Raw genomic sequence first — 12,061 nt, 5'->3', positions numbered from 1 at the left:
GCTTTGCATATAGCATGAGCTCAATAAAAGAGTTTATAGTGCAATATACTTGCTATTTATTCTCATAGCCATAGCTTTATAGTCTCCAAATGGTGTTAGGCATGTAGGTAGTCCTACATTCTTTTTTAGTAAAGATGAAATGTTGTGGATGAAGAAATGACATCTTTAAATTTAAAACAATCTGCTAGAAAATAAGAGGTTTGTGATGCTTAGGCATTTGGCAAGTTAACCAAAAATTAAAGAGGAAAGGTGAGCAGTACATCAAAATCAGAATTAGAAAGCAGAACTGCATTGTTGTAGTCTTTGGTTTTGCCCTGTATAAAAATGAAATGTCTTTCAATTTGTTAGCAAATATTAATCAACTTCCTTTTCATTTCTATATTTTCTCTTGTATGTCATTTGCATTCCTAACTACATTTTTATATACAAACATTTATGTTTACTAAGATTTTTATTGTTTTATTAACTTAATTTCCTAAAAATTAATTAAACTTGTAAACCCTGGGTCTGTGAGTTATATCCTCAGAGTGTAAGCTCTGGCAATTTTTACCAAACTGAAAAACTTGGTGGAAAGCCTAGAGGTGGACTGACTGTATGACTGTCATTCTACCTGTATATCTACTTGTTTGTGGCTCAATTCCTTGAGAAAGTCATAGACTTTCTCAAAGGTGCCTTCACTTTTTCTTCTCTCACTTTTTTCAAAACTCCTGCATTCTGACCTCATCATTCAACTGAAATTACTCTTGCCATAGTTTTCAGTGATCTCTTAATTACCAAATCTAATGGCCTTTTCTCAATCCTCATCTTTTTTGACCTCTCGCCAGCTCCCATGTGTGCAGTCTCTATGTGGATGATTCTAAGAACTTTATATCTCGGCCTTGTCTGTCTCTGGAGCTCCAGTCTCACATCACCAGTTTCCCCTTGGACATCTTGAACCGGATATCCCATAGACATCTCAAACTCACATATCCAAACACATTATCTTTTTCCTCAAACCCTCCACCTGTCCTAATTCCTTCATTACTATTGGGGTACCACCATCCTCCCAGTCACCTGGGCATGAAACCTAAGTGTCATCCTGGGTTCCTTATTCTCTGTCAACACTCATATCCAGTCAATTGCCAAGTCTTGTCATTTCTACCTTCACAGCATCTCTTATATATGGCCCTTTCTCTGCTCACACAGCCTCACACAGGCCCTCATCCTTTCATAGCTTGACTGTTGCAATAGCCTACTGGTTGGTCTCTCTCAAGTGTCTCCTTACTCTAATCTATTTTCTGCTCAACTGCTAGATTTCCCTAAAATGGAGGTCTGACCATGTTTCCCCACCCCCTGGATCCCCCTCCAGTGGCTCCCTGTAAAATATTCTCCTTGACTTTTATGACCTTTCACAACCTGGCCCCTTCCTTTTTTTCTAGTTTTCTTACTTTTTATTCCCTTCCACGTATCCTACCATCAAGCTTCACTGGCCTTCTTGCCATTTTTTGCACGTAACACTCTGTCTCCTGGCTCCATCCCATTTCACTGTCTGTCCCCCATGCCTGAAATGCTCTCCGTCCTATCTCTGCTGCTTGGCTTCCTTCAAGACTCAGTTCAAATCCTACCTTTTACTGAAGGTATTTCCGGGTGCTGCCCCACTTCTAGTACCTACACTTAGCTTGAGACCTGTTCTGTTTGAAGATTCTAAATAGCAATGCATTCACTATATTGTGCAAAATATTTTTAATGAAATGATTTTATTATTTTTAAGATGGAGCTTAGAGATGTTGAGCGAAAAATTGCACAACAAGCTGCTAAGCTACAAGGCGTAGATTTGGATCGAACTGTTCAACAAGTAAACCAAGAAAAGCAAGAAAAACAGCATAGATTGGATACAGGTAAGACAGAAAATCCAATCTTTCCAAAATGATGACTTTTATTATATAAAACACCTTTTACCCATTCATCCTTGTTGTCCCAACAGAAACTTCTATCATCTGACTTTTTTTTTGGTGAAGCAATCAGGGTTAAGTGACTTGCGTAGGGTCACACAGCTAGTAAGTGCCAAGTGTCTCAGGCTTGTTTTGAACTCAGATCCTCCTGACTCCAGGGCCGGTGCTCTATCCACTGCGCCACCTAGCTGCCATGACTTATCAAGTCTTGGTGCTCCATATCAGTCCCCTCACATAATCACCACCCTAATTCACATCCTCATTATTTCTCATCTGGACTGGTTCAGTCTATCTTCTATGGATGCCAAAATGATATTCTGAATCATGACTCTTCCCTGCTCAGTAAACTCCACTGGTTCCCTTTGGGGGCCTTTAGGATCTAATGCAGGCTTCTTTTTGGCACTTAAAGCTCTTTACAACCTGACTCCAATTTCCAGTTTCCAGCCTTATTATATGTGATGCCCTTTCACATACTCTATAGAGTAGACAGATTCATAACATCATTCCTTGGAATGTGTTCACTCCTCTCATCATGTGTACATGATGTCTCTAACAACAATAATAATAATGGCTTATAGGGCACTTTACAAATAAGATTTCATTTGACCCTCACCACAGCCCTGTGAGGTAGATGCTATTATTATCTACATTTTACAGTTGAGGAAACAGAAGTTAATTACCTTGCCCAGGGTCACTGAATTTGAACTTGGATCTCCCTGACTCCAGGCCCATTGCTTCTCCACTACACCACCAAGCTGTCCCTGATAAAATGTAAGTTCCTGGAGGATAGGGACTATCTTATTTTTGTTTTTGTATCCCTAGTACCTAGCACATATGAACTGCTTAATAAATGCTTTTAAATTGATTAATTAATATATAATGTGACAGGACATTTTGCTGAAAATGGACTTCTAATAGTTTTCTTTGATTTACGGTGGTAAATGTTGAGTGATACAGTATTTCATCTTTGATGGCATGTGTTTTCATTGTAGTCTCCAGCAAAATTGAGTTGAATCGTAAGCTTATACAGGACCAGCAAGAACAAATCCAACACCTAAAAAGTACAGTAAATGAACTTAAATCAGAAAAACTTCAGATATCTAGTAATCTGCAACATCGACAGCAACTGGAGGAGCAGACAGTAGAATTGTCTACAGAAGTTCAGTCCTTACATCGAGAAATAAAAGTAAGAATATATAAGTTGACATACAACATGTGTGAAAACACTTTGGAAACTAACAGGGGATTATTATTATTTCATTTTTCCGTTTTACCCCTTCAGTTAATGAGATTGCTTTAGGGGAAACATGATAAATGTCTTCCAATATTTGAAGGTCTATTATGTGGAAGAAGGTATAAGTGTATTTTGGCTTGAGAGGGCAGAAGTAGGGTCAGTGTCTGTGAGTTGAGAGGCAAATTTAAGCTCATTATGAAGAATCACTTCTTAACAATTGTCAAAAATGGAGTCAGTTCATTATTAGACAATAACTTTCCCATTATTTAAGTAAAGGCAGGATGACCACCTGTTAGAGATGGGAATTCCTGCTTGGGTTGGATTAGACCGGAGTCCTTAACTATTTTTATGTTGTGAACCCCTTTGACAGTCTAGTGAAGCCTATTGGACCCCTTCTCAGAATGATGTTTTTGAATGTATAAAACAAATACATAGGGATTGCAAAGAAAACCACTTACATTGCAGTACACTTATCAAAATATTTCATAAAACAGTGTCATGCACCTTAGGTTAAGAACCCTCAGACTGAGGTTGCTTCCAACTCTTAAGCTTCTGGGATTGTGTTACAGTTTGAGAGATGGAGCCATTTTAATTAAATTTTTAGATTTACTATCAGAGTTATTTGTTATATTCATTGATCCCTGATAAATGTATTACTGAATATCTTTATAGTTCTGTATATATAAACAAGAACAAGGTACAAGCTAAGGATACCACCTCACCCACAAACTGCTGTGCCTGTAAAAGCTATGTTAAAATAGCCCTAAGAATCATCCCAGAGACATTTCATAGTAAAGATCATGGGATAATATGTAGCCACTCTTCCTTAATGTGTGTGCTTTTTTTTTTTCTTTTAGGATTCAAAAGAGCAGCTGTGTCCTTTGGAAGCCACGCTGGGAAAATTGCAGCAAGAAAAAGAAGAATTAATTAACAAAAAGAATACAAGTAACAGTGCAGTACAGGAAAAAGTAAGACTTATACAGATTGTCTGTGTTTTTATGAAATTTCTTTTTACTTTAGAATGCTCATAAACAGTTTCCTCCTCTTTCAAATGACAGTGTTGAACTAGATGATCTCTGAAATGCTTTTGATACTTAACGTTCTGTGATTCTAATAGTTATGTTTAGATTGTTTTTTTGTCTTGGAGTCTTCCATTCTTTATCTAAGTCCTACTCTTGTGGCCCTGGATTCTTAAAAGACTTTTACAGCAAAACACAGTTTCTGTTGGATCTAACTCACCAAGCTGGAGAAGCTTTGAACATAGGCCTGGAAACAAGTCAGAAGTATGTTGTTTAAGAATCAGCCTGGATAAAAAGATTAGGGAAGGCTAGACTCATAACAGAGATTGACTGGGAGTAGCCATACTATTAAAATAATGGATCTTTCAGTGTGTCACAAAATGGTCTTCTTTATACATATCCTGTAATGGATCACTGATCTTATTGATTCACTTCCCTCCATTGATGCAGAGGACAACCCATCTTGCCTGCCTGTCCTGTATGATTGTTGTCTATGTTCTCCCAAAAGTTTGTCACAGGGGAATCCACCCAATTTGCTGGTGGCCTGAAGGACTTATATTCAAAAGAGCCTATAAAGCGTCTAGTGAGCAAATATCTAACTTAATTAGAAATGGAGAGAGATGGTTGACAAAGATAACATCAAGTTAGGATATGAACTTGTTCATAAAATCTTATTAAAAAGGATGATGTATGATTTTGAGCTGCATTGTCCCCAAAAGCAGAGAAAAATTGATGTTTACATTGAAAAAATATTTTCATGTAAGTTGATCAAAGTTATAATGGCAGTGTTAATCATTATCTCATAGACCCATCGTATAGATTTTGCAGTTTATAGAAGTATGAATTGTTGGAGTTGACAGGGCTTCAAGTCACTTGTTGAAGTTTTCCATTTTATGAGGTTAGGGGTTGAGGAGTTGGGACATAACCAATGCAGAGCAACGCAGCAAGTTGAAACCTAGCTTGTAGTCCTGGCTTGGTTACAGTTCAGTACTGTGTATGCCCACACATGCTGTTAAGCATTTTGTGAGAAAAAAGTCTTTTTTTAATGCTTTGCACTTATCTCTGTATGATGCTTAGAAATGGATTAAACTAATGAATTAATGTCTTTCCACAGTTAAATGATATCAAAGAGAAGGTTAAAAACATCTCTAGTTATATGAAAGACATTGAGAACTATATTCAAGATGGAAAAGACAGCTACAAAATGGTAATTTAAAGCCTAAAAAGAATTAATTTGATTAAGCTTATGAAATTTTCCATATACTTACAAATCTGTCTCTTTTTTGGTAGCAAAAAGAAGCTGAACTCAATAAAGTAATAAGTCAGCTAAATGAATGTGAAAAACAAAAAGACAAGATAAGTAAGGAAATGGGAACAATGAGACAAGACATAGATATGCAAAAGGTAGGTATTCTTTGTTGTTCGAGGCTTAATGGTAAGGCCCATATCATGTGATTTAAATGATGGGAAGGTTTCGACTAGCTCTCTACAATAAATATGTTCTTAAAAGTTGCTGTAAAGTAAGTTCTTCTTTATGTCAAATCATTTTTCTCTTGATATTTATTTATAGTTAATATTTTCCACAGGAACAAAAAATTGATCTCTGAAGATCATAGATCTAGGAGGGGAAGGGATTTGGGAAGCCATCTAGTCCAACCCCCTCATCTTACAGATAAGGAAACTGGGACCAAGGGAAGTTATGTGACTTCCTGAGACCACACAGACAGTGTCAGAGCCAGGACTCGAGCCCAACTCCAGTGTTTCCAGAGCTAGTCTTCTTTAAATAAAACTGGTTTCTGTGCACACCCATTAGTCTCTTGTTCCTGCTGCTTCTACCCTGAATTTGTTTTATCATGTTTTAATGCTTGATGTGGCTAATTAGTTGATAAAATTATCCTTTCTTTTGGAAATGCTTCTACAAGTAAATATATCTATGAAAGCTGTCCCAGTTACCTTGTCTACACCTCCCTTGGCTGTAAGCCCAGGAATTTCTTTGAATATGGATGAAATGTCAAATTTACAGAGGATCCTTGCTGTAATCTTTAAATGCTCAAAAAAATATCTCAATGAATTCATGAAAATCAAGTGAACTGCATAATAGAATGCTTAATTATTATAGGTTTCAATGAAAGGTATGAAAATATTTGCCACTTTTGAAGAAATTGCTTACTTAAATAGGAAATTCAATGAGATTTGCATTTAAATCATTGATCTTTTATAAGTTGGTTGCTAACTCATATAAAATTGGGTAGAATATTGGTACAGTTGGACAATAGCTAGAACCATCAAATCTTGGAACTGTAAGAGACCTTAGAAAACATCTAGAGGCAGGAAGACTTGAGTTTAAATCTGGTTTCAAGCAGTGGCTAGGTGATTCTGGATGAGTCACTAAACGTCTGTCCTCGTGAGAGTAGGGATCGTTTCAGTTTTTGTGAAAAATAGTGCCTGGCAGAAAGATGTTTAATAAGTGATTGATTGATTGATCCAAAAAGAAAGACACCTGAACTAAAAACCTTGAAGGAAGCTAATCATTCTAATAGGCAGAGATGAAGAGGGCATTTCAGGTGTGGAGGACAGTCTTGCAGAGGTACAGAAATAAAAGATGAAATGTCAATTTAGGGGAAAAGCTAGTAGGCCAGTTTATCTAGAACATGTAGTACACAAGTCTAGGAATGGACATAGAAGCCAGGTTGTAGAGGGCCTTAGATGCCAGGCTACTTAATTCTCTCTCTTTCTCTCTCTCTTTATATGTGTATGTATACATATGTACATATACACACATATGTGTGTGTATTTAAAGGCAGCAGAGGTTTTTGAGCACAGATTTGACATGGAAATGGTTGATATGGAGAGAGGGAAGATTTTAAGGAGATGTAGTAAGAGGCTGTTAAAGAAGTTCAAGTGAAAGATGATGGGAGTCTGAACTAGGGGAGTGATTATGTAAATGGAAAGGAAATAAATGTGAGAGGTGTTATAGAGATAGAATAGATAAAATCTAGCAACTGATTGGATATGGAAAGCAAAAGAGAGGGAAAAATAAAAAATGACTCTGAGGTTGCATAGTTAACTGGTAACTAGAAAGATAGTGGTACCTTATTTTTTTTTAAATAATTAATTTATTTATTTTTAGTTTTCACCATTCACTTCCATAAGATTTTGAGTTTTAAATTTTCTCCCCCTCCTTTTCCTCCCCCCCTCAAGATGGCGTGCAATCTGATATAGGCTCTACTTATACATTCATATTAAGCATATTTTCACATTAGTCATGTTGTAAAGAACAATTAGAACTAATGGGAGGAACCACGAGAATGAGACAATAAAGCAAAATAACATAGGGAAAGGAGAGCAAATAATATGCTTCCATCTGCATTCAGACTCCATAGTTCTTTCTCTAGATGTGGAGAGCATTTTCCATTGTGAGTCTTTTGGAGTTGTCTTAGATTCTTGCCTTGCTGAGAAGAGACAAGTCTATCAAAGTCAGTCATTGCACAGTGTGGTTGTTACTGTGTACAATGTTCTCCTGGTTCTACACATTTCACTCTGCATCAGTTCATATAAGTCTTTCCAGGTTTTTCTGAAGTCTGCCTGCTCATCATTTCTTATAGCACAATAGTATTCCATTACATTCACATACCACAACTTGTTCAGCCGTTCCCCAATTAATGGGCATACCCTCAATTTCCAATTCTTTGCCACCACAATAAGAGCTGCTATAAATATTTTTGTACATGTGGGTTGATAGTGGTACCTAATTCCTCAGCAAAAGTAGGTATGTTTGGAATGGTGATAGGGTTAAGGGAATTCCATTCTGGTTATGTTAAATTTGAAATTCTGATGATGCTGACAACAATAATAATAATAACAACTATCATCATCATCATAATAATATTAGCTAAGCAATTTACAAATGTTATCTCATTTGATCTTCACAACAACCCTGTGAGGTAGGTGCTATTATCCCCTTTTTACAATTGAGGAAACAGGCAAACAGTTAAGTGATATCTACTGTACCACCTAGCTTAGGGGATATCCAAGTGGAGATGCCCATTTGGTAAAGACAAGATGAAGTTTAGGATTGTGATTAAGTTTAGCTCTTTAGGGAGTCATCTGTGTTGAGATGATAACTGAACCCTTAAGAGCTGTTGAGATCACCAAGAGTGTAAGTGTAAATAGAGAACAGTCCCCAAACATAACCTTGTTGCTCAATCACCTTAGTGGGTTTAAGATAGTAGATGATCTAGCAAAGGGAGAGAACCAAGAAGAAGCAGTATCACGGAATCCAAAGAAGTAACCATGAGGGAAGGGTGCTTGACTGTGGAAACTACAAAGAGATCAAGTAGAATGAAAACTGAGAAAAGCCATTATATTAGCAGTTAAAATATCATAAATAACTTGGGAGAGAGCAGTTTCAATAGCATAGTAGTGTAGGAAGCCAGATTATAAGAGGCTGACATTGAGGACATGAAAGTAGCAAATGTAGACAATTCTTTAGAAGTTTGGCTGGGAAAGGGAAAAGTTATACAGAGTGATAGTTTAAGGTGACAACCTGGGCGTTTTTGTAGACAGCAGGGTAGAATAAGGAGAGATTAGAGATGAGAAAGGAAATGATTGAGACAAGGTCCTAGAAGGAAGATGAGTTCAAGGACACAAGTGGAGGAATTGGCCTTGGCAGGGAGAATGGCCAGCTTTATCTTGTGTAAGACTCGATATTAACATTAACTTCAGATAAAAATGTTTGCTTCATGATAGCATGGAATCATAGGAAGATTTCCTGTAAAGCTAGAGGAACACATTAAATTGGGGTATTGTTTCTCCAAGAAAATCTTAGAATTTGTGTTGATGATTGGTCCCCTTTTTTTTTCTGCCAGTTTTTACATGGGTAAAACCTTTATTTGGGGGGAAATATAAAATACTTTACTCGTTGACTTTTTAAAAACTAAGAATAAGGAACAGAAAATCTGTTAATAGATATACGTAATATAAAACATATAGGAAAAGAAATGGAAAAAATATATGCATTCATTCAGCATACAGAAACAGGAAACATCATTTACATGGCATTTAACTAGAAGACAAGGCAGTAATTATATTTGGGTACATTTTCTCATGCTGTTAGATAGGAACTGATTTTTTTATTTGTTTCTCTCTTCCTGCCCTCCCTTCCAACCCCCCAGCACCCAGAGACAAAAAACATTTTCATTGAGGAGCAAGAGAGTCCAATGGCAAGAGCACTATATTTAATGATTGATGGGTGAGGGAGAATGAGGAATCAAGTAGAACACTGAGATGACAAACCTGGAAAACTGAATTCAGTGGTATCTCCAACAGAAATAGGGAAGTTTGGAAGAGTGTAGGTTTGTGGGGAAAGATTGAATTCTGTTTTGGATATGTTGAGTTTTAGATATCTGTGTAGTTAGTGTCTTTTTTGAAATATCCAAAACAGTTGATAATGTGAAACTCAAACTCTGGAGAGAGACTGAGGCTGGGTATGTAGATTTAGGATTCATCTGCATAGAAATAAAAAATTGAAATGGTAGCTGATGAGATCACCAAGTAATAGAGAATAGGGCTCAGAACAGACCCTTAACAGACACCTGTGATTAATGGTCATGACTTTGGTGAAGATCTAGCAAAAGAGACTAAAAAAAAGTGGTCAGATAGGTAGAAAGAGACCCAGGAAAGAGCAATTTCATGATAACCCAGAGAAGAGAAAGAATCCAGGAGAGGTTGGTGATCATTGCAATATAGCATTGTCATATGTTGGGAGGGCCTCTGATCCTATAACATGGTATTGCCATCTTGTGGCTCTTTAGAGTATTTCCACTAAGGACTTGTAAAAACCTGTTTGGTGTTTTCACTGCCATGTGTTTAGCAAATGTTTATTTGTTGAGTGAGCAGATTAAAGTAAGTCAAAGACCATAGATTCTCTATCATTGGGATATTGTCAACTTTAGTTTCATAGGATCACAGATTTAGAACTGGAAAGAACATTAGAAGTCATTAAATGTAGCCCTCTCATTTTATAAATGAAGAAACTGAGGCCAGAGACTCATCTGGGGTCACATTAAGTGACAGGGCTGGGATTTGAACCAAGATCATCTGACTCTAAATCCCACTTGCTGTCATTTGTGTTCCGTTTGTCAGTCTAATGTGTGTAATATAGTTTTAAGTAAAGGAAAAAATAGTATTTCCCCTTTAGACATGCCCTATATCAGTGGGCCACGTATAGACTCTGACTTACTGCCTGTCTCTTTAGGTGCAGGAAAGGTGGCTACAAGATAACCTTACTCTGAGGAAGAGAAATGAGGAACTGAAAGAGGTTGAAGAAGAAAGAAAGCAACACTTAAAGGAGATGGGACAAATGCAGGTTTTACAGCTGAAAAAGTAGGAGCTTTTAAAAGTTTATTCTTTAATTTCTTTAAAAATTATTAGTGAAACAGAATTCAAAGCACTTAGACTAAACTTTTGATGCATTTTAAATAGACGTAACTGTAAAGAATTCTTGAGTTGATAGAAAAGTATGCATTGTTTAAAAAAAAAAACTATGGGAAAAATTTCTAGGAAGATCAAAAAATCAGCACAAGCTGAGGAGTTGGCTCCCCAGCCTCTTGCTTGAGAATAGAAGCAGAGAAAAAAAACCATGAAGGAACTCAGTTTATTGGTGAGAGCCCCAAATTGAAAAGACCCTGCAAACAAAGAGGAACTTCAAATGGGTGGAGCAATAAATTCTCAACAAATTAGTAAACTAGATTTAAAGTATATTTTAAAGAAAATCTAAATAAAATAGGATTTTGAAAAGCATATTAAAATTAAGAGCTAAAATATTCCATTCAATAAAAAAGATATTTATTAAAGATCATGCCTTTAGGTGCAAGAGAAAAGCAGTGTGGTATAGTGATTAGAGGGTCAGCCTGGAGTCAGGTACGCCTAAATTCAAGTCCAAGCTCTAACCTTGGCTGTATGAGCGTAGGCAAATTACTAACCACTCAGTGTTACATAGCCCTCCCCCCTATCCCAGGCACCTCTCTAAGATTATGCGTTACAGATGAGGTACAAATCTGCATAGGTAGGTACTAGTCACTAGAAACAAAGAGGAAAATGAAACTGTTCTTGCCCTCAGGGAGGTTATATTCTACCAAGAAGGTGGAACCCTGTACACAGAGAAGTAAATAGGAGCTAAGTTGACAAGGAAGAGCCCTAATATCTGAGGCACCAAAAAAGGCTTAGAGTAAGAGGTGATGGTTGAGCTGAGCCTGGAAGAAAGCTCAGGATTGAAAAGCAGAGATCAGGAAGAGAATGCTCCAGGTCTTATTGCATGTGTGAAGTGGCACAGGGACTGTCAGCTTCAGTGAGACTTGCCTGTTGTCACACAGTTACTAAATGTGATAAAACACAAGATAAAACAAGATTCCTAATCAGAACTCCTGACTCCAAGTCCAGGACCCTCCCCACTCTGTCATGATGTTTTTCTAAGTCAGGTCAGATCATCCCAATAACATTTGTAGATGAAACTGGAAAGAGAACAGCAAAGAGGACGAGTTCCAGCATTTCCATTACAGTCTTTGTCATCATTTCTGGACCCAGTGTTTCTCTGTAAGGAAATGGGGCAGTAGCACTTAAGAAGATCAAGTCAGAAGTGACTGAACCTGAATAAAGGCATTCTGAAGACATTCATACTGAAAGCGACACAATTTTTAAAGCATTTCTGGCCTGATTTTCAAGATATTTTAAAGGAGAAAAGATTCCAAAAGAATGGGAAAAAATTGTGGACAGTGTTCTTGAAAGGAAAAAAAAAAGCTGAGAGAAGACAGAACAGCTACCAGTTCATATGCTTATCTCTCTAAAATTTCGTGAAAATGGTTAAATGCATGGATTGA

The 12,061-nt window shown here is 37.0% G+C and overlaps 1 protein-coding gene across 4 annotated transcripts in view; it reads left to right on the top strand.

Moving 5' to 3' along the window:
* RAD50 (RAD50 double strand break repair protein) overlaps window positions 1–12,061 on the top strand; it is a 70,726-nt gene that overhangs the window by 34,116 nt on the left and 24,549 nt on the right. For all 4 annotated transcript variants that reach the window (XM_027849163.1, XM_027849165.1, XM_027849162.1 and 1 more), the window contains exons 16-21: window positions 1,751–1,877; window positions 2,924–3,117; window positions 4,023–4,133; window positions 5,299–5,391; window positions 5,475–5,588; window positions 10,441–10,568. In XM_027849163.1, coding sequence (XP_027704964.1) covers window positions 1,751–1,877; window positions 2,924–3,117; window positions 4,023–4,133; window positions 5,299–5,391; window positions 5,475–5,588; window positions 10,441–10,568 — 767 coding nt within the window. The remainder of the gene's footprint in view (window positions 1–1,750; window positions 1,878–2,923; window positions 3,118–4,022; window positions 4,134–5,298; window positions 5,392–5,474; window positions 5,589–10,440; window positions 10,569–12,061) is intronic.

The sequence above is a fragment of the Vombatus ursinus genome, unplaced genomic scaffold (genome assembly GCF_900497805.2).
Source record: "Vombatus ursinus unplaced genomic scaffold, bare-nosed wombat genome assembly UNPS02007284.1, whole genome shotgun sequence".
NCBI classification, from domain to species: Eukaryota; Metazoa; Chordata; class Mammalia; order Diprotodontia; family Vombatidae; genus Vombatus; species Vombatus ursinus.
This window is presented reverse-complemented; position numbering and strand designations above follow the sequence as displayed.